This window comes from Ictidomys tridecemlineatus, chromosome 2 (assembly GCF_052094955.1).
Source record: "Ictidomys tridecemlineatus isolate mIctTri1 chromosome 2, mIctTri1.hap1, whole genome shotgun sequence".
NCBI classification, from domain to species: Eukaryota; Metazoa; Chordata; class Mammalia; order Rodentia; family Sciuridae; genus Ictidomys; species Ictidomys tridecemlineatus.
This window is the reverse complement of record NC_135478.1, coordinates 126,900,538-126,922,859: the sequence shown is the minus strand read 5'-3', so window position 1 is coordinate 126,922,859 and position 22,322 is coordinate 126,900,538. Positions and strand designations below refer to the sequence as shown.

The 22,322-nt window shown below is 43.1% G+C and overlaps 2 protein-coding genes across 9 annotated transcripts in view; both read right to left on the bottom strand.

Moving 5' to 3' along the window:
• The window catches only part of Ddc (dopa decarboxylase), a 119,816-nt gene extending 110,221 nt beyond the window's left edge, over nt 1–9,595 (bottom strand). The window contains exon 1 of one of the 3 annotated variants that reach the window (XM_078039747.1): nt 9,456–9,595. The gene's annotated coding sequence lies outside the window, so the exon portion shown is untranslated. Of the gene's footprint in view, nt 1–4,016; nt 4,130–8,732; nt 8,843–9,455 lie in introns of those variants that run through there. The other 2 variants (XM_078039748.1, XM_078039749.1) reach the window with 2 other exon arrangements.
• Nucleotides 9,596–16,096: 6,501 nt separating this feature from the next.
• Nucleotides 16,097–22,322, bottom strand: part of Grb10 (growth factor receptor bound protein 10) — a 187,890-nt gene continuing 181,664 nt past the window's right edge. For all 6 annotated transcript variants that reach the window (XM_078039744.1, XM_040291945.2, XM_021734718.3 and 3 more), the window contains 2 exons: nt 21,450–21,543; nt 16,097–19,195 (listed from right to left, as the gene is read on the bottom strand). In XM_078039744.1, coding sequence (XP_077895870.1) covers nt 19,049–19,195; nt 21,450–21,543 — 241 coding nt within the window. In that variant the 3' untranslated portion in view covers nt 16,097–19,048. The remainder of the gene's footprint in view (nt 19,196–21,449; nt 21,544–22,322) is intronic.

Sequence of the window (22,322 nt, the reverse complement as noted above, 5' to 3'; positions counted from 1 at the left end):
ACCTCAGGTCACCTACCTTGGAGTCCAACTCTCCCAAGATTCCAAGGCAATCACTCTTGATCGAAAAGCTCTAACTCGTGACCACCCCATCCCAAAAGCAAAGGAAAAAATTTTATCTTTCCTGGGTCTAGCAGGATATTTTAGGGCCTGGATTCCCAATTTCTCACTCCTGGCCAGACCACTCTCTGAAATGGCCAAAGGGGACAAACAGGAGCCCCTCCCCTCATCACCTAAATCTTATTTTCTCTCCATACAACAAGCCCTCCTCCAAGCACCAGCCCTACATCTCCCAGATATCCAACAAACCTTTCTTCTTTATGTCCATGAAAAAACAGGCTTAGCCCTTGGGGTGTCAGGTCAAAATAAAGGGCCCACCTTTGCCCCTGTGGCTTACCTTTCCAAACAACTAGATCCAACTGGTAGCGGGTGGGCCCCCTGCCTGCGTGCTCTGGCTGCAGCACAAGTTTTACTACAGGAGACAAAGAAACTGACTTTTGGAGCACAAACTATTATCATTTCCCCTCACACTGTGGAGGATCTTCTCACCTACAAAAGCTTAAAGACCCTTCCTCCCTGCCGCATCCTTTCCCTTCTAGTCTCATTCCTCCACAATCCCTCTATTTCTTTTAGGGCTTGCTCAGCCCTAAACCCAGCCACTCTTCTTCCCAAAACTGAAACACCTCCCTCCCATCACTGCCTTGAAATACTAAAAAACCTTATGCCCTGCCTGCCTCATATCCACGAAGGGCCTTTGCCTGATGCCACTTACACTTGGTTTACAGTCGGTGGCGCCTTCACACTAGATGGCCATCATTATGCAGGCTACGCTGTTATCTCCTTGGCTGACCCACTCGGCATAAAATTTTCTATAGTAGAGGCAAAATCCCTGCCTCCACACACCACCCACCAACAAGCTGAATTAATAGGGCATTCCACCTGGCAACTGACCATTCCCTAAACTTATACACAGACTCTAAATATGTTTATCACATAATCCTCTCCCATTCTGCCATATGGAAAGAAAGAGGACTCCCTACAACTAAGGGCTCTGCAGTCACCAATGCTAAGCTCATCACTGATCTCCTTAAAGCTTCACTCCTTCCCACTAAAATCGGGATCACACACTGTCGCTCACACCAACATGACTCTTCACCTATCACAAGAGGCAATTCAAGAGCTGATCAGGAAGCCCGATTAGCAGCCCTTGCCCCATATTTTACCCTAGCACCCGTTATCCCCCAACCCGAATCCCCAAAGTCAACCCGATCCATGCTCTCATATCTCCACTCCATCTTTCACACTAACTCCCAAAGCCTCAAAGCTTTTACAAGCTCATTTCCCACACTCAGCCCCGAGGATGTTCACTTTCTGCAACAGCTAACTTCTAACTGCCCCATCTGTAAAAGAAGAAATCCTCAAACCCCTTTAAAACCAGGGACCTTCCCCACACATCAAGCATGGGGCCACACTCCAGCAGCTGACTGGCAGCTGGACTTTACCAACATGCCATCTGTCCTCAAACTTAAATACCTACTAGTTCTAGTGGACACTTTCTCAGGATGGGTTGAAGCCTTTCCAACTGCCAACAAGCGGGCTACCACAGTTGCCTCTATCCTTGTCTCTGAGATTATACCCAGATTTGGAGTACCCACCTCCTTTCAGTCCGACAACGGACCCGAGTTCATTTCTCAGATCACACAGCATGTTGCTAAAGCTCTTAACATCCCCTGGCACCTGCACATCCCCTATCATCCGCAGTCATCTGGAAAGGTGGAACGTACCAACCGAACAATAAAAGAAATTCTAACCAAGCTTACACTTGAGATTCACCTAGATTGGACCAAACTCCTTCCCCTTGCCCTATTCCGACTTAGAGTATTACCAAGGAAACCCACCCTTCTCTCCCCGTTTGAGGTTATGTACGGCTGCCCTGCCCTTCCCCCTGGTGTTGTAGCTTCTGAGTGGACTCTACCAGAAAGTCTTTCTTTCCCTCTTCTTTCTTTTATATGCTCTCAGCTCTGGAAAAAACAAGAAAACCTACTCCCAGACCCCCAAAGGCCCCACACTTCTTTTTCCCTAACACCAGGAACCTGGGTATTCTTTTCTCCCCCACAACACTGAGATTGTCCCTTATCACCAAAACGGGAAGGTCCCTTACAAGTCACCCTATGTACCCCCACCGCCGCAAGGCTTCAGGAGTCTCCAACAAAGCTAACTCCCTGGATTCACATTTCCAGGTTAAAACCTGCATCAGCTCCTGAGCCTGAGTCTGCGGATACCTCTTCTTCACCAGCATATGCCTGCAGCCCTTCTCCCACCAACCCACTGAAACTTCGTTTCACCAGGCTTCCAAAAAAAAACAATGAATAACTTCCAGATCTGGGTCCACCTCCCTTACCTCCTCTTAGCCTATGCCTCTCTTTTCCATATCTCCTCAGGATCCTACATATGGAGATTCGCAATAGTTGATCAATGGAAAGATGGATCCATATTAAAAACTGAACAAATTGCCACTTTTGATATGCCCCTCAACTCAACTGCCCCCATGACCAAGTCTCCTCAGGTATCAAATGGAACATACGGGTATGTAATTTCCTGTCATAATGATGGATTCTACATGACCAGGAAGGACAGCCTTTATAGGTGTCTGGCCACCATTTACAATAATCTTGAGTCTGATCGAATAGAAAGCAGAGATAGGGTCCTATTGAAGCTGTTTTGTAGAATCGAGAATTTGCAAGGGAAATGGTCATGGGGGCAGAAAGAGAAAATACCATTTTGCACTAAAAATCTATGACCCAGCCCACCCACGATGGGCCTCAGGAGTCACAGGAGCCGCCTTTGGGGCTAACTACCAGACCAAGCCCTCTGGATATTTACGGATAGGGAGAAGCATAGTAACACAAACCTCATCTGAGTCAACGATCCTCACCTCAGACATACAGCACTCTGAAAAAGTCCTAAATAAGCCGATAGAGGAACTCCAAGGTCCCCTCCTCCTCAGACCCCTCCAAACCCAGTTCTCAAATCCATACCTGGATCCAAATCTTCCAAAATACACTGGCATTTCTAAACACTACAGTCCCCACTCTAAATCCCCAAAATTGTTTTCTTTGGGCCTCCCTGGAAAGGCCCCTCCTGGCCACAGTCCCTCTCAACTTCTCCTCATATGATCTTTCCCTCACTGGCGGTAGAATGCAACCTGCCTCTAACGTCCCTTTGTGGGAACCCACACCCAGTAACACCAATTTCTCTGCTTTACCCCGATGGCTGTGCATCAGCCCTTCACCACACATCCCACACGACAGATGCTCACATTACACAATTGTTTCTACAAACCAATACACAAATCCTGGAGACTTTCTTTGGTGTAATGGAACCCTAATGACCTATATCCCCGACAATATAACCACACCCCGTTTTGTTGTCCAAGTAACCCCTCAGCTTACTTTACATAGCACCGCAGAATTTGAGCACTTGTTCTCTCATTCTACTTTGCCACGCAGCAAGCGTGCAGCCTTCCTACCTATCCTGATAGGAATTTCCATAGCCGCAACTGTAGCAGCAGCCAGAGTATCAGGAGGAGCTATAGGGCACTCTATTTGGACTAAAGATGACCTTCACAAAAAACTCCAAACAGCTCTCAATGCAGAGTCACTCTCGCCCCTCCGGAGACAGGTCACCTCTCTGGCTCAGGTGGTGCTCCAAAACCAAAGGGCATTAGATTTATTGACAGCGGAAAAAGGAGGTACTTGCCTATTTCTAAGGGAAGAGTGCGGCTATTATGTGAATGAATCAGGCCTAGTAGAACAAAATGTTAGCAAACTTACTGACCTTGCAACCCAACTGACTAAAGCTACTTCCCAAACTTCTTTTCTGGACTTCTTTCAAAATCTCTTTGTCACCTGGCTCATGCCCCTCTTAGGCCCTCTTATAGGCATAATACTCTTCTGCACTTTCCTCCTATGCGTAATAAAATTCCCCCCAAACCAGATAAACACAATTTCTAACTGTACCTTTAACCAGCTTCTTCTCAGGGATTACCAACTGCTTCACGACCTAGATGACTCCAACTCCTCTGGGGAAGCTCTCACCCGATGCTGACAATGCAAAAACGACGGCCAGCGAGAGATACTGAACCCAGAGAACTTCTTAGTCCTGGATTTTGGAGCCTTTATGTCCTTTTAAGCCTCCTCATGGCCTTTGGCCTCTTCTCTGTTAGTCCCCCCAGCAGGAACTCCTGCCCAAACTGACCTTTGCTTTAATCCTATCCTGTTTTTGCTGGCCCTGATCCTCTTCAGGTGCTGGTGACGCCATGTCGAGACAATGCTTCCAATACTTCCTATTGTCCCTACTACAGGACCAGTGGCTGATACCAACAATCTCCTCCATCCAGGACTGGTTTGATGCCATGGATGATTTTGGCTTCAAGGAACTTTTATGGACTTTACCCCTACCGAAGTAGTTGTCTATAGCCACTGTGTGTTGTTTCTGGCTGCCCTGGTGTTCTCAGACCTGTCCCTCAGACATTCCTCCGCTTCCCCTTCTAGGCCTGACACCACCCACCATTAAGCAGGAAGTAGCCAGAGGACTTTATGCAGTCCCCCATGTCACTTAGAAAAACAAAAAGGGAGGAATGTTAGGTGCAGGACAGGCTGAGTAAGCTGTCTGCAGGGCATGCCAAACAAAGTTAGCTGCAGGATGACCTGGCCGCTCAAACCCTCTGTCTGATTCTTTATCACCTGTTTGCTTCAAGCCTAAACACCCAAGCCCCTGCTCAAGGCTGTACACTTTGCCCTCCTGCTCAAGGCTGAACACGTAGCCTGCCTCTCAAGGCCAAGCACTTAACCCCCTTGTGTGCCAACAAGGCAGCTTGCAAACCCAGAGACCCTGTTAGATTTAGGCAGCACAGCAGAAGGGCTATAAAAGCCTTCCCCAGCTGCCCCCTCCCACTTCTTTCCTTCTTTCTTTTCTCTTTGTTGCACTGTTGCAATAAAGATCTCTTGGCTGCTCTGAGGGTTGTGGTCACTTTCCTTTCATTATGCATAACTAAAAATCATCCGTAAAAATAAAAATATTGTGGTAAGTGAAAAAATAGTTTCTGTTATAGGCATTTTTACACAGGACCATTCAATCTCTCAAAACTACTTTATGAAGTAGCTATTATCATCAGCCCTATTTTACAGATGAAGAAACAGAGGTCCAGAGAAGTTAGAAAATGTATTGAAGTTCACACAGCTCAGAGTATCCCTGCAGGGCATTTCATATCTCCTCATCACCAGGCCAGCTTGCGTGGGCACGGCTGGGTCTGCCTGCTGTGCTGCATTACAGAACAGAGTGGCTCATGAAAGAATAAGCTGAGAGAGAAATCTACAGCTGCCAACTGTGGTGGTGCTGCAAGGTGTGTGAAAGAGGGTGTGTTCTCACCGGAGGGAGGAGCTCTCTGGTTGTGGTTTTAGTTTATATTCCTGATGATTCACGATGTTGACAAAAGTTTTTCATAAACCCTTTGACCAATTGTATCTTTTTTTTGTTTGTTGTTGCTTTTAGAAGTGTCTGTTGAAGTCCTTTGCCTATGTTTTAATTGGGTTTACTCGTTATTTTGCTACTGACTTTTTTGAGTCTCTTACATGTTCTGGATATTTACCCCTTGTCCGATGTAGAGTTTGCAGATATTTTTTCCCATGCTGAAGGTTGTCTCTTCACTACCACATGATGACACTCACGAAGAATATAAAAAGTGGATTTCATAGAATCTGAGAGCAGAATGGTGTTTACCAGAGGCTGCGGAGCAACGAATGAGGAGAGGTTGATCAGGAGCAAGGAATGAGGAGAGGTTGATCAGGGGGGAATAAGTTACAGTTAGACTGAAGCAAGAAGTTCTGATGTGCTACTGCACAGGAGGGTGACGACAGAAAAGGACATTGTACTGTGTATCTCCAGAAGAACGGATATTGAATGTTTTTATCATAAAGAAATGATAAATGCTGGAAGAGACAGTTATGTTCAACCTGATTTAAACACTGCACAATGTATACATGTACTAAAACATGACAGGGTACCTTTACTGGGTAAAATTTTATTTTTTAATTTCATATGAGTTAACAAAAATAAGAGGCTGGGAAGGAAACTCATGATGCCCCGGAAGACCTGGGACCATGCTTGGACACCCGGAGGGAAAACAAAGCCCTGGAGAGGTCTGGAGCAGAAAGCAGACAAGTCTCAGGTCCGAGTTTAAAAAATCACAGAAGCTGTTGCTTGGAGAGTAAATTGGAGGTTTGGGCAGGAGTGGGAGAGAGTCGACAGATCTTGAGATTTACTTAGGAGGTAGAAAAGAAGCTGTGAGCTGATGTGCAGAAGGTACAGAGAAAGCACAGTGACTCCAGGTTCTGGAACTGGGTCTGCCTTCACCACCTATGAGGAGTAACTCTGGGCTTCACCCATCCACAGGGATAATGACCATGTAGAATTGACATCAGAAAGGAAACAGTAGGGATGAATCTATTTAACCAAAGATATGCAAGGCTTGTACTTCTAAAAAAAAAAAAACATAGAAATAAGTGCCCACTTCTGAATAGGAACACGATTATAAATATTTCTCTTTTCCTCCAATTGGTGAGCAGATTCAATGTTATTATAATCAAAATCTCAACATGGGTCTTTGAATCTGAAATATGAATGGAGAAGCAAAAGCTGAAGGAAGGCCAGTGCATATCTGAGAAAGAAAAATATGACGGGGGTATTGTTCTGCAGTCATGAATATCATGATGCTAAAAGAATGTAGTGTGTGGGACGTCGAGATAGACATATGGTCAATTAAACAGAACAGAGAGCCCAGAGAAAATCCCTCCAACCATGGAAAAATTAACAAACATAGCATTTCAGGTCAATCAGGAAAAAAAAAAAACAACAACAACTGGCAATTCACTTGGAAAAACATGAAATCCTGATGGTTTCATCCTGATTGTGAAGGGTAAACTTTTGAAGCCAACAGAAGAAGAGGATTTCTTAAATGACTCATTTCTTCAGTTAACCACAAAATATTGACAAATTTGACCAGATTCATGAGAATATCTGTTCTTCAAACTATAGAAACTAGAGAAAGACCTTTAAAAGACATACTGGTAATGATGAGACAGGTGTATGATATAAAAGACCTTATCAATAAGCAAAAGCCAACTCCATAGAAACACAAGCATTTGTCAGAAATGAAAATACAATTTCTGATCCATATTGAAAAGGACTTTCAGTTGGTAATCCAAGGAAGGATTTCCTTTCCTCCAGGAAATTGCCCCAAAGCAGCAGTTTATTGCTAACTTATAGAATTGTAATTGAATTCTGTGTATTGACCCTTGTACTATACCTAACCCTAACCATATTCTCTTGAACGTTTTAATAACGTGTCTGTTAATTCAGATTGATCTCCATGTAAACAATTGTTTCTTTCTAGACTATTTACCTTTGATTTATTTCCTGGCCTTAGTGTGCTACTGCTGTGCTAATATCATAGCCCCAGGCCACATGTGGCGGTTGAGCTCTTGAAATGCAGCTAGTGCTACAGAGAAATGAATGCTTAATTCATTTTTATTTGATTAATTTGCAGTGCAAAAACTGAAGTAGTTTTTAAAAATCCCCCATTATGCATAATTGGACTACAGGACTACACTTTGCTTCAATTGTTGAAGATCATATTCATACTGTTGTTGTAATAACAAATATATGTTTTACTTTTTAAAAATGGGCCTACTAGAAAATGTCCCTGCTCAGGACATGGTTGATTAGAAGCAGTGGTGGCAAACATTCTATCAGATTGGTTATAAAAGGAATGCTTCTCACATCCCACTATTAATTGTAGCATTTGACTGAAATTCTTTACTATGTTTTCTCCTATGCTTATTTTTACAATTAACAGATGTGTAATTTTTTTTATCAAATTCATTTCTGTGTCAAAAGAGAGAAGTCATGTGACATTCCTCATGTAAATTGCTAATGGGATGAACCACTGCTACAGTTCAGATCTAGAATGTTCCACAAAGGCCTGTGTGTTGAAGGCTCATTCACTTTATCATCCATGACTTCCTTGACTCATGGAATCATCCAAGAGCATGAACTTTATGGCTAGTGGACCATGAAGTACCAAGGGCTGAGCCCATTTTGTTGGGGATGTCTCAGAACTTGGAGCAAAGGGCTCTTTCTAGGGAGATCTGCCTAGAAGGCCATGCCAGCCCTAGTTGGTTTGATGACTGCTGACCCTGTATACCACCTTGGATGCCCAGAACTTTCTGCCCTCCCTCTAGCCCTGTACTTCCCCTTCCCTCCCTAGCTGTGCCCTGACTGCCTCACCTGGCATGTCCCCATCCTCACCCACATCACATTCCCCTCCTACTCACAGTCCTGCTCCTTCACCACCTCTTTGATCCTACAACTTAACCTCAAGAGGTTCTCATGGGCCTTCAGGTGAAGCTAATATAATGCCTGGGGCCCGAATAAGTGCTTAAAATTTTTTCTCAGAATTGGCAGCAGTGAAGAAAGTACTAGGCTCTGAAGTTAAGCACAATTTCTGTTACTAATTTTATCTTTCCTACTTGTGAGATTTTTGCCCTTCCCCCCTTAGTACTTCTTAATTTGCCCACTTGTGAAATGAGGCTATGGTTAGAGATAAAGGCTTCAAATCTCTTTTTGGATGGAGCCTGACCCAATCTGAATATTTAAAAATTATGGTTTTAACTCACATTGGATGAGGACCACTGATTTCTTCTCAAGGATTCTATCTTCTAATGGCAATTACAATCAGCACAAAAGTTGGCAGGAAAGAGCTTTGAATTCTCCTCAACTCACACTGCTTAGGTGAAAAAAAACAAACTTAGCTCTAAGTAGACAATACCACGTGTCAAAGAAAAAAAAAAAGAGAGGGCCCTTCACAGAACCATGGTATTATTCAGATCACAAATAAGTTTTCATATTTATTAATTATCTCACACGTATATGTTCTATGATTTAATCCTCATAATGCTCCCACAAGTTAGGTACCATTAAAATTCTCATTTTAAAGAGAAAGAAACAGAGGCTGAGGAGAATGAAGTACCCACATCCGCTCAGTGGTACATGGTAGGGATAAGTAGATTTCATGTGTCACCTGCATTTGCTGTGGAGTTGCAGGCATGAACTCATTTTCAGGTACTCAGCACATGACTGTGTATGTGTGTATGTCTGTGTGTGCACGCGTGCACCTGTGTGCCTCTGAGTGGGCAACCAGCCAGAGAGTCCCCATAGAACTGAACCTCTTCTAAACTTTCAGCACAAGAGGGAGCATTTGGCTAATAATAACCCATATTTTTCCAGAGAGTTATGCTTGCATCAAATATTCAGTAATGTGTGTTCCAGGAGTCAAGTTTGAGTGTTACCATTTCTAACAATAGTAATATGATAAGGGTATGATAATGCCAGAGACTCACCTGCTAGGAATTCTGGTTCCTTACAGGTTGACTCTCCTGTCTGGGATCCTTTAGCTTTGGAAACTGAGAAGCATGTGGAGAAGCAGCTGAAAACTTGGTGTTCAGCAGTTGCGTTCTTTGCAACTTAGGAACTCACCTGTTTCCCTGTCTTTGTATTTGTAGTCTGTGTACTGGTTAAACATTAATTTCTGATGGTATAAAGGTCAAGGCAATTCAGATAAGGTGAGAGGGAGGAGATCTTCTCTGGGCTTCTAAGAAAGTTTTTTTTTTCTGTTGAACCTATATCATTCTAATCTCTAGCAGTTTGGGTCTTTATTTTTTTTTAAATTTTAGTTGTATATGGACACAACACCTTTATGTATGTATGTATGTATGAATGTATTTATTTATGTGGTACTTTGGATCGAACCCAATGCCTTACATGTTCTAGGCAAGTGCTCTACCACTGAGCCACAACTCCAGACCCATCTGGGTCTTTCTTAGAACGCTGTATGCCTACTCCATTTTCCCAAACAGTTCCAATTAGGTCATTCCACAAATTCCAGCACTGTCACAGGTAAAGTCCACTTTAAAGATGGCTTCCTGCCCTTGGAGTCAGCTCCAACACAGCCTGTAAGTTTCTAGTACTGCACATGAAAAATTATGGCTGGAAACTTTATGTCTGGATAATTGGCAGAACCCAAGCACCATCTTCCTTCCCCAAATCCATTGAAATGATGGATGAGATATGTGAAACAACACTTCAAAAATGAGATTTTGGCCAATTTCTAGAAAAACAAATGCTGACAGAGTTTTATTGGGGCATAGAGCTGAGAAAGCAGCAGTGAGAAAAGCTCAGGAAAACTGCAGAGAGCTTGGGTGCTAGGCTTCTAGGCAGACCTGAAGAGGCTGCCAACTCATACCAGTGGGCATACGCTGTGTTTGGAGCAACACACTAAAGGATTGGATACAAGGCAATAGAGGGCAGAATGGCTGTCACCACAGGTGTTTGTTTCCCAGGCTAAGAAATAATGTCATGAAAGTATTGAAAAGACTTTTGAAGCAATGAGATTGGTAGAGTTGAGAGAGCTCTAGGGGGGCAAGGTCAGGGTCAGGGGGGCCGGGAGCCAAAGATTTATACTGTTGAAACTGGGACCTTAGAGAGGAGCAGAGTGACACTGATGAGACTCAGTACCTCTACAAGAGCCATTGGAGAAAAGGGAAGAAGAAATTGTAATTCAGCCACAGAGGGATACACACCAAAGGGCTCCCCACCCAGTCTCCCATGAACTGATGGGCCTTAGCAAGGGAAGAGCAGGGAAGGACACCTTATGAAGGACAGCATCTGTGAAGGTTCTGAGGCTAGAAAGAGTGTGGTGTCTTCAAGGTCCTGCAAGAGAGCCAGCCCCAGAGTACCAAAGTGGGGGCTCTTGCAAGCCATGTTATATAATGTGTATCCTCTAAACTGTAATGGAGGGCACTGAAGTGTTTCTAGAAAGCTGTTCCCTTAACTTATTTTTGTTTTAAAATCACTCTGTTATGGTTTTGATGTGAGTTGTTCCCAAAAAGCTGACATGTGAGACAATGCAAGATGGTTCAGAGGAAAAACGATTGGGTTGTGAGAGTCTTAACCCAATCAGTGAATTAATCCCCTGATAGGGATTAAATGAGTGGTAACTAAAGTGGTAGGGTATGGCTGGAGGAGGAGGGAATCAGGGTGTGGCTAATTTTTTATATACTTGTATATGTTTTTTAATATATCTGTATCTGCAGAGTGGAGTCTCTCTCCGCTTCTTGATCACCATGATGTGAGCTGTTTCCCTCCACCACACGCTCTGCCAGGATGTTCTGCCTCACCTCCAGCCCTGAGGAACGGAACTGGCCTTCTCTGGACTAAGACCTCTGGAACCGTGAGCCCTCAAATACACTTTTCCTCCTTACAGTTGTTCTGGTCAGATCCTTTTAGTCACTGCAGTGAAAAAGCTGACTAAAACAGGACCAGAAAGAGAGGAGTGAAAGTGTTCCATTCTTCAGCTTTGGAGAAAAGCACGGAAATCTGTGGAATGTGGTGGGAGTTTGGGATGGGCTGGGGAGGGCAGGGCACTGAGATGAGAAAGAGTGCAGGGTAGGGTGCTGGCTAGGCATGTGCATGTGTGTGCATACATATTAGGAGGCTGCTGGGGAGGAGGGAGGGGTCAGAGAGATGGGAGACTTCATGGGAATGAAGCCAATGGGCAGATGATGAAAGTCATGGACTGAGAGGGAAAGACTGGTGGGGACCAGCACTGGATCAAGGGATGGAAGGACACCAAGAATTTTCAGTTTGGGAATTAGATTTTAGATAAATTCACATATTATCTGAGTGGAGACGTCCTGTGGGCCTTTCAATATATGAATTTAGAGTCCTGAAGAGAGGTGTGGACAGGAAATAATGTCATGAGTTGGAACTGTTGCAAAGAATTTTGAAGCAATGGGACTGGGTAAAATCACTTTAGAGTTCTCACAAATTTAAAAATCTACAGAAAAAGAAAGATAACTAACTAGTAGTGTCATTTTGATCAGCAGTTTTTCTCCCCATAGACAAATCTACGTAGGAAATGACATCCATTCCCGACAGTGGCTCTTTTCACATTTCCTGTCTTCCTTCTTATTAGCTGTGGGTTTTATGGGGACTATGGAAATGCTTAGAATACAAAAGAAAGAAACAAACCCAATACAACCTAATACAACCCAACCTCAAGGTTGAGACTTATATTAGGGTTTTCCAGAAAAATGGAGCCAATTGGAAATTATAGTGTATATGTATGTATGTATTCTTTATCTATCCATCTATATTTAGGACCAGAAGAGGAGATTTATGATGAGAATTGTCTCATATGATTATGGAGGTAGTCCCCCATCCTGCCTTCTGCAGGATGGAGTACAAGGAAAGTCAACTGTGTAATTCAGTCTGAGCCTGAAGGCCCAAGAACCAGGAAGTCTGAAATTCAAGGTCTGGAGAAGACACATGTCTCAGCTCAAGCAGAGAGAACAAATTCTCCTCCCCTTCCATTTTGTCCTGTTCTGGCCATCAACGGATTGGATGATGTCCACCACATTAGTGAGGGTGGATCTTCTTGATTCAGTCTGTGGATTCAGTAGTGATCTCACACACAGAAATACTCTCTCTCTCTCTCACACACACACACCCAAATAATGTTTTGCCACCTCTCTGGGCATCCCTTAGCCCAGTCAAACATAACATTAACCACCCTAGCATGATTGATGTTGGGGATGGGTAGGTAGCTCTGTGATGGGAGTAGTTCTGGCCATTGTACCCTGTTGGTAGCCTTTGTTCACTAGATGATAGTAGTTCTCAGTCGTGACAACCAAGAATGTCCCCAAGCATGGTACATTTTTTTCCTAGAGGTGATGTGCCCCAGGAGAGAAGGGGCAGAGGGTGTTATGATCCAGGGCAGAGGATGGAAGCCCATCTTACAGTGGTGGCATTCCTTTATAGTCCAACCTCTATAGGGGCAGCACGTGGGCTTCTCTCATGTGACCAATGCCAGCGGTGTGTGTAGTGGAGGAGCAATATAGTAAGTGAAGATATGACAGGGAAGGCTCATGTGAGCACACTAGGGAGGATCCTGGGAGAGGAGATGAGGCTTCATGCTGAGGCCACTGTCTGAGAAAAGTGGAACCCTGGAGACTGGTGAGGTCAGGGTGAAACAGAGGAGGCCACCCTGAGGTGTCTACTGTGGACCGAACGCACAGAGAAATGTCAAGGGAATCTAATTTTCCTAGAAAATCCACTTTGCCTAGAAGCTGATGAGAATATCAACTCAGTATTTTTTTGTGGTGGTGGTGGTGGTGGGGCGGCGGCAGGGAAATTTGTAATTTTAATGACATTTGACTCATTTTTCTTCCATAGTTTGTGTCTTTGGTATTGTATCTAAAGTTACCATCAAACCCAATATCACCTGGAATTTATGTTGTATTATCTTCTGGGAGTTTGATAGTTTTGTTTCAGGTCTGTGACCCATTTTGAGTGAACTCTGGTGAAGTGTGTAAGGCTTACGCCTACATTGATTGATTGATTGTGGATGTTCATTTGTTCTAGCCCCATTTGATGAGAAGACTCTCCTTTCTTCGTTGAATCGATTTTGTTCCTTTGTCAAGGATCAGCTGGCTGTATTTGTGAGAGTCTATTTCTGGGCTCTCTATTGTATTCCATTCAAGGTGTTTCAAATCACTGGTTTTTGGACTATCCATGGGTTATATAATCAGTTTTGAAGTTCTCATGATCAGTATTTATAAAAAGTGGATCAGAATGAAATATAAAAGAAGAGTCATGGCACTTAATAATTGAAATGCTATTTTCTGAAACTGTTTTGTTGTTTTTTTTTTGGTACTGGGGATTGAACTCAGGGGCACTTGAGCCACATCCCCTATATTTATTTTATTTAGAGACAGGGTCTCACTGAGTTGCTTAGCACCTCGATTTTGCTGAGGCTGGCTTTGAACTCGCGATCCTCCTGCCTCAGCCTCCCAAGCCGCTGGGATTACAGGCGTGCGCCACCACGCCCAGCTGAAACTCTGATTTTTATCAGGTACATATATGTGTATGCTGGATCATAATATCAAATTTATTTCTTACTGTTAGTTGCAATCAAAACCTTCAAAACCCTCTATAATGATACCTTTCTATGGAAATAAAGGTCAAGATTTGTCACACCTGAAAATGAAAACTAAACAATGACCACAGAAAGCTCAAGAGGCAATTCTTACGGCCAACAAGCTACTTCTATGATTATATTTTATTTAAAAAATTATATTAAAGTGTTCCTAAGCTTTGTTCAGCTTTTCTTCGGTGAATGTTCTTCTTCCATTTCTGATGATTTCTAGTTAAGTAGTGACAAGGACTTGGCTTGTCATGCGTGATGGCCCTGGTGTCTCTGCAGGACCTGAGTCCCCTGCCTGGGGCAGGGGTGGGGGAGGTCTATGGATCCTGATTTATAATCAAAGACAAGGTGATCTGTTTGTCTACTTTAAATCAATTATAACCAAACCACCAGTAACCAAGTTTTTATGACTTACAGTGGGATTTTTATGCATATTATATCTTGGATCCATCTACAGATTGAAGACTTACACTGTATCCTAGGGGACAAATGACACCAATCTACTATTCTCAGCTGTGCCTTTTTTCCCTATTCCCCCAATGGTCACTGGCTTCCCCTCCGGGAGTGCCATTTGTCTTAAAGTGCCCTCTGCTGGCCGTGCAGAGATCTGCAGCTGTGGTTGCTCTGTTACCTTGTAGTCTCTGCTAGATCTCTGTGGCCTGGTGAACAGCCCCACCGCCTCTGTGGGGGTTGAGGATGGCAGATGAAGGCCAACTTTGTCTAGAGTGGATTTTTCACTTTTTATCGTTGTCCTTATAAATATGACATACTTCCATGATGAAAGGGGATATGACTGACCACGTGTTGTGAATATTTTTATATTTAACAAGCACATTCATTTTTCATTAAAATAAACAAACACAAATGAAAAAAATCCTCTCTATAATTTCACTAATCACTCAAGAGTCAGGCACAGAGGCATACTCCTGTAATTCCAATGAGTCAGGAGGCTTGCAATGTCAAGGCCAGCGTCAGCAGCTTAGCAAAACTATCTCAAAAAATAAAAAGGGCTGGGGAGATAGCCCAGTGATAAAATGTCATTGGGGTCCATTCCCAGAACTACCAAAAAAAATTTTTAGAGTGGGACAGTTGCAGAAGACCAAGGTTAAAGTGTGCTGACCCTCATTTTTTTTTTTTTTCATTCTATTTGGTGTTTTGTATGGCTGCTTGCAGCATCTTGGTTGGAGTTACCATCTAAGTCTGCATTTGAGACTTGGGCCCACTGGGGCCTCACTCACTCTGGATCTTTGTTAGAACTGTGGAGTTCTACGGTGACCTGGCTATGTCATAAGGAGAGTAGTAACAGTATCTGTTCTACCTTTAAGGTCTGCTTGTCTTTGGGGGAGAGCTATCAGAAATCAAGGATTCAGATTCTAAAACTAAATGACAAGGGCGTTCTGAATACTATAAGTGTTTTCCTGAAGTTAACAGGTCAGGCATGTGATAATATGCACTATTTCTCTGACTGACTGGGGGAAGGCAGGGAGATGGCATGAGATGGCAAGACAGGTCTGAGTCAGGCTGGTCATGAGTACATTAGGGTTTCCCCAGGTGAGGGCCTGGAAGCAACAGCAAAGGCATCCATTATCTGAATCTCTTTGCCAATTTCTTACATGACTAATTTCTTATGTGTCAAAACCTCTAGTTCTTGATATTTTAATTGTCCCACCACTATGGGAAAAATGGCACTATTGGAATCATCAAATGTGAATGTTTTGAGTTTGAGGGTTCTTGGCTAAACCTTTGTGGCTAACTGACTTGCTTTGAAACCTGGGATTCTTGTGGCTGAGAATGTCCAGGTATAGTCATGACCTGGAATCCCACATTTACTCAAGGCTGAGCAAGCTTTCACAGGACAAAGTACTACCAATTCCTTGTGCCAGCTCCTAACTAGTGGCAGGAAGCCCATTTTTAATATCGTATGTCGTTTCCAAAGGTTTTGAGTGGATAACCAGCAAGTGTTTTTAAATGTAGAGAGACATAACAAACAACAGAAAATGAAGAACACTGTATTAATGTTTATTTCTAATTACAAGAACCAGAACATCAGTCCCTTATTTGTACAAAAATACCTGAAAGTTTACAATTAGGTTCACGAGCCAAAGAGCTATATACATAATGAAGCAAAGCACATGGAGTAAAGGTTTTGTCTCTTAATTAACACCTTCTGCATTCCCTGAAAACGTTCACACGTCAGGACATTTTTATGGTCACTGCAATTTGCACTATGACACCACAAATCTACGATGAGCTAGTCCTGCCCTCATAAAGGCGCAAGGATCAGTCAAATTGTCAGGTATTAAGTGCAGAAAGGAGAAGACAAAACATCTAAGCTGAGGCACATGTTTATTCAAGGTTTAGCAAACAAAAATAAAGAAAAAACAAAAAGAAAAAAACACGTTCTGGAACTCTAACACCTAATGGAACAGAGCTTACCTATTAAACTCTAATACCCAAAGCATTTGGCGTTTTTCCTTCTCGACTTAGTCCAGGTTGCTACATGGAGTTCTCATTTAGAAAAGAAAATCACAGGCAGAGATTAAAAAGTCAACAGGCTCCAAAACAACCCTGAGCTGTCCCCTTTACATTCATGTCAATTAAATACAAAAATAAAAGTCAAATGTCCTTCAGTCCCTGGCTTGGGGGCTAGACGCCCACGACTCAAGGGACTTGCTGTTTTCAGATGGAATTCCCAGCTACCTGCGTAAAGGCGGGAGAGCCAGGGCCTTTGGAAGTCTGCGCCGCACGAGGCGGTTTATAGCAGCCTCCAACAATTCACTTCGGCTGGGGAAGTACAAAAGACTGCGTCAAACCAGCTACATACAAAATTATGAATCAGAGTCAAGCTTTTATTTCTCCTTTTAAATAAAACGCATACTTATAAATATGAAATACTGCACATCCTAGCTGTCTATGGAGAGGCATAAGAGAGGGATGATACACAATGGGGACTGGTCTGCGTAAAAAAAAGAAAAAAAGAAATCTTAGAATTGCTGCTTAAGGTTTTTACCGCAAACCAGTGAAGAGAAACAAGGTACAAAAACGATAGAACTGAAGTAACCGTCTCTAACATGGAGATCAGTAAAAGCATGATGCTAGGCAAGAACTTGAGAAATTACCTCACTGTCAATTATTTGATTAACTGGCTGCCAAAGAAAGAAATACAAAAAGCATTTATGGTTAAAAAACATATCCTACTAAAGAAATGCTTCATTTGTGAAGGCAGACATCTCATGGAAATGGATGGAATAAACCAAAATACAATGTTTCTATCCTGCGGACCGACTTGCAGCCAGCCGGTCTGCCTCACTGAAGCACAACACACATCTTTTCTGAACTACACACATCAACACAAGGGCAGAGAGAAGCGGTTCCTCTGGGAGCACACATCAATGGGTCGCATCTGGAACAATCCAGTGGCCAGCACAGCTTCAAAGGAGCCTGTTGGACATTGTTTTAGAAAAGAAAGCTTTCTGCTCACCACAGTAGTCTGCATGCTTGTCAAGGGAGTTTAGTTGGTGTTGCGGGGTCAAGCGTCAAGAAATAGCCACCTTCACACCTGACAATCAGCAAAGGGGACACGCAAGGGGTCTGCTATGGAATACAGGGGACTGTGTTACAACTCAAGCCACAATCTGACCATCTCTTTTGAATGGGAAGCAAGTGTCCGGTTGCTAAAACTCCCCATTGTCCACAACCACTGTGAGGTACATCTGCCCTTAAGCCATCAGGGGAGGCACCTCTGGCCGCTCCACATCTGCTGGCTTATGGGGGTTTTCAGCAGGATGCAGAGGTTCATCCAGCAAAGACCTTCAAATGCCAACCTGCGCCTGAGCCCTCTGCAGCAGTTCCTTGTCTTTATCACTATGGAAACCCACAGGACCCAGCACAAAAGCCACCAGGGTGTCATGTTCTTTTTAGATCCTTTAATTCCCCAAGAGAGATCAATCATGAAATGACCCAAGCCACTGTAGGGTCTGAATGATCAAAGCAGTGATCATTCTAGAACAGCTGCAAAAATGTGAGACTGAGGGTACCCCAGGTGGACTATTTGGCATCCACCGCCAGCAAATGATGGGTACCAGGTGTGTCCCAAGAAGGCAGTCTTACATCAGTCTAGAGGCGAAGTCATGCAGCTGTGCTGTGTTGGGGAATAGTGGGGTTTCCAATGTAATAAAGTCTCCTGCACCATGGAGAACTAGACACACTACTAACAAAAGGATCAGACATCTACGCAGAGAGCAATGATTAACAGACTGTGGTAGCTCGACTGAGTCCACGAAACATGCCAAATGCTGACCACAGTTGACACCTTTTAGTAATTTTGTTTTTTTTTTTCCTAAAAAAAAAGCTTTTCAAGTATACTGGGAAGGGCTGGGGGTGGTTTTTTAAATTTGAGAGCCGAATCCACACTGTGGCAATCTCTAGATATCTTTGGGGACCAATCTGCAATCTGAAGTCATCAATTCAAAACTTTTTCTGTCTCATTTGAGTTGAAAAGCCACATCCCCTCCTACCATAGGCTGAATACAATATTGACAACAAAGGAGTGCAAAAATGTGATCAATACAAAAAAAGTAAACATATCAGTTTTAATTGTCAAGATTATTCCAGGGCAAGAGTTCATTTCCAATTTCTCTTCGGTTCTTGTTCCTAAAGTGGCCCAGCCAAGATGATCATTCCAGTTTATTCTCAGAATTGTAATGGATCTCTCAACACCCTCCCTGATTTGGCCAATGCAGAAGGAGGCAATCTGGCTGGATCTGCAGCAGCAAATCTTAACAAAGTCCAACAAACCAGTCGATCTTGATTGGCTGGCACCAAAAAAAACGAACCCATGTTGCTCTCAGTCCCAAGGTGCGGAAGATGTACGTTCTCATCCCTCGTTTAGACCTCTTCTTCCTTCCAGTGTGCACTTCCTCCCTTCTTCCGCTGAGAGGATGTGTGAGGTCATAAGGCCACTCGGATGCAGTGGTGCTTCAATTTGCAAGGCAGCACTCCTTTGTTGAGCTGGTAGAAGTCGACCAGCTGGATCAGGTCAGAGAATTTGGTGTTCCCGTCGTCCAGAGTGAAGAAGGTCTGCCCTTCATCCTCAAACTGGGGGGACACAAATAAACACTCGCCAAGTTAGAAGATAAGACGTTGGGAAGAACCTGGGCCCATAGGGAGTTGCTATGGATTCTTAAGAGACACACAGGGGGGCTGGGGATGTGGCTCAAGCGGTAGCGCGCTCGCCTGGCATGTGTGCGGCCCGGGTTCGATCCTCAACACCACATACAAACAAAGATGTTGTGTCCACCGAAAACTAAAAAATAAATATTAAAATTCTAAAAAAAAAAAAAGAGACACACAGAGAATATGCAAGGTGGGCTAGAAAACTCAAGAGTTCACAAAGGCAGGGGAGCAGAGCCTCTGTGCCATGATGTGTGAATGATGCTGGGCGGGAGACTAAGGCCAACTGGCAGGGCTGGTTCCCCTGATCCCTGAGGAGGTCTGGGGGAAGAGCTTTAAGTAGCTCCTAGCTCACTTTGCTTATACGGTAAGGTTGACCGGTTGATTAGTAAGTACCCACAATGGGACACAGGCAACCTTTAAGCTCTGAAGTTCCCTATGCACGTGTGGCATTATTGTAAGGGATTAATAAGATCATATGGGTAAAACAGCTTTCCCAGCTCCTGGGACTATTTTGTAGCTATTTTGTTTATTAAAGCAAAAATTCCACAGTACCTCTAAGAAAGAATTAGATTCTTAACATCTATTTCAACTCAGTAAGTTTTAAATCTAATGCCTGCAGTACTGTGCCAAACAGAAAAGTTACCCTGCCCTTTTCACATTGACGAGGGAAGCTTTAAATCTTGGTTGATTAATGAACTTAGAACTACTTCTTAACTAAAAGCAGTATTAGAGCCAAACACACATCCTGTAGCTTGTTTTCAAGTTCAGAGGCTGAAATCTTATAAGTCCCAAATTGCTATTGCTCTTTGGGGTGGGAGAACGGCGTCACAAACTTTGCCAACATGAAAGACCTTTTATTTTACATTTTAAGTGAAGAAGATTCTAACTTTTGCATCAAAACATAATGCAGTGGGAAAAAAAAAAGAATTGCAAATGAGGCACTTTCTCTTGAATGATAATTCTGTGCATATAATGTTTGGTGGAACCTGAGAAGCCAGAGCTCAATCCCAGATTCTGTTCCTTTCCCCTAGAGTGGTGCGGGGCAAAGGCTCATTTTCCTCATCCGTAAAATGGGTACATCAGAACACAGTGGGAAGCAAGAACAGAAAGTGCCTCAGAGCATATTGCTTCTTATATTTCACAAAAGGAAACCAAGATGCCTTTCTCCTTCCTTACTATCCCTGGGTTTCCTAATATTACACTACTGTTGAGACTGTAGTGAAGTTTTGGGGTCAATATTTTTAGAAAACCCTAGGCTCAACCCATGGGTGCATTTAGTTACTTCAAAGACTTCTCGGGACTACTTCTTTGTTCACCTGAGTGTCCAAGAGGAGAAAGTGTGGTCATCTTTTGCACAGTGTTTCCTGGGCTTAGGTTCCACAGGAGATATTGTATAGAAGCTATCTTTACCTCCAGAACTGTATGTAAAACATTTGATGTTAATTTTGTGTATTGTATCCCTACCTAAACTGAGTTCCTGGAAGTGCTGAAGTAACACAAAAATCATGAACTAGAATTTAAACTCTGGCATAGTAAAGGAAGAGTTAAAGTACATTAGAAAGTATAACAATAATTGCTTGGTTCAAACAACAACAATAACAATAACAACAAAAGGCCGTCTGTAATGATGTGGCAGGATAGTTCAAAGGTAAACTCAAAAGGTTTCTGGTAGTTCAAAGCTTTTCTGGTCTGATAGCCAGGTGCAAGGAGGAACAGTTTCTCGGGGGGGGGGGGGCACTTGACCGTAAGTAAGCTTTTCTACAATTTTCTTGAGTAGCTCCACTATATACCAGCACTAATTAGACAATTCCTTAGATACAAATGGTCAAGGGTCAAACCTGCTAATCACCACCTGTCTTCTACATACTTGTGCTCAGGGCCACCTAGCTCTTTGGTCCTCATCATCCCCTACATTCTCCTATCTGCTGATCCTCCCAGTCAGGTGGCCCCTTCGGTTACACCTATGAGCTAAAAGGCACATGGGAAGCCCCAGCACAGGATAAATACTTCTAGCATCATCTGTAGGAAAAACATCCTAAGATTGAAAAACAAACTTCTACAAAAACTCTTGCAAGTTGCTTGAAACCTCCTCGTTGGTTTATAACTTAAAAATTGAATGAAGAATGAAACTAGAAAACCCAGAAGCAAGAATTGATTTAAAAATGTCACTACTTACAGGTAAGATCTGGAAGTTTTTAATCTTCTGGTGGTGACACAGTGTGAGTACAAATGCCTTTGGATTACTCTGACTGTCACGGAGGAGGAAAAGCCTGGGGGATGGAAAATCAGCAATGAATTGTAAATGACGTTTAAAATCCCAAACTACACACACACACACACACACACACACACACACACACACACACACACACACACACATACACCTCCTAGCCCTGTTCAATAACATGGACTTGAAACCCTGATGCTTTAGTGCTTTGGCATTCAAGTGGCCTTGAGTGGCAACATCAGCCATAGCACCCACTGGGTACTTTTGAAATGTCATTCTACATTGAAAGGAACCAGGAATTCTTAGGAATGTGACTGACTCCAGGGAGAAGGCTGGGAAACTGCAAGATGAAGCTGGAACATCTTGTGCTGGAAAAGTCAGAAAGTGCACAAAGAATGGTGGGGACATGTCAAAATGACACCAGGGGCAGGTTGACTAAATTTGGGCATCAAAATAAATCACAGAAGCACTGGATTATAACCTATAAAATATATCAGGAATCCACAAATCCATAGGTATTAGAAACAAATGTGCAAATAAATTAGCAGGGGTGAAAGAAAAGTTTGTCCTTAGAGGAGAATATCAAGGAGTGATGGATGGAAGAACTACCATTTGGCAACTACCCAAGTAACAATTGATTAAGACCACCTTCAATGGACGCTAAAACCAGCAGGTGAAAGTTTGATGAGAAACAGAATGTTTTCATAATCTCAAAGTGTCTTACTCCTAATGTTTATTTTTTAATAAAATAGAAAGCATTACAGAAAAGGGAAAATAGTACAGAACCAGGTTAAGACCTTCTTCATCAACTGTTCAAATTAC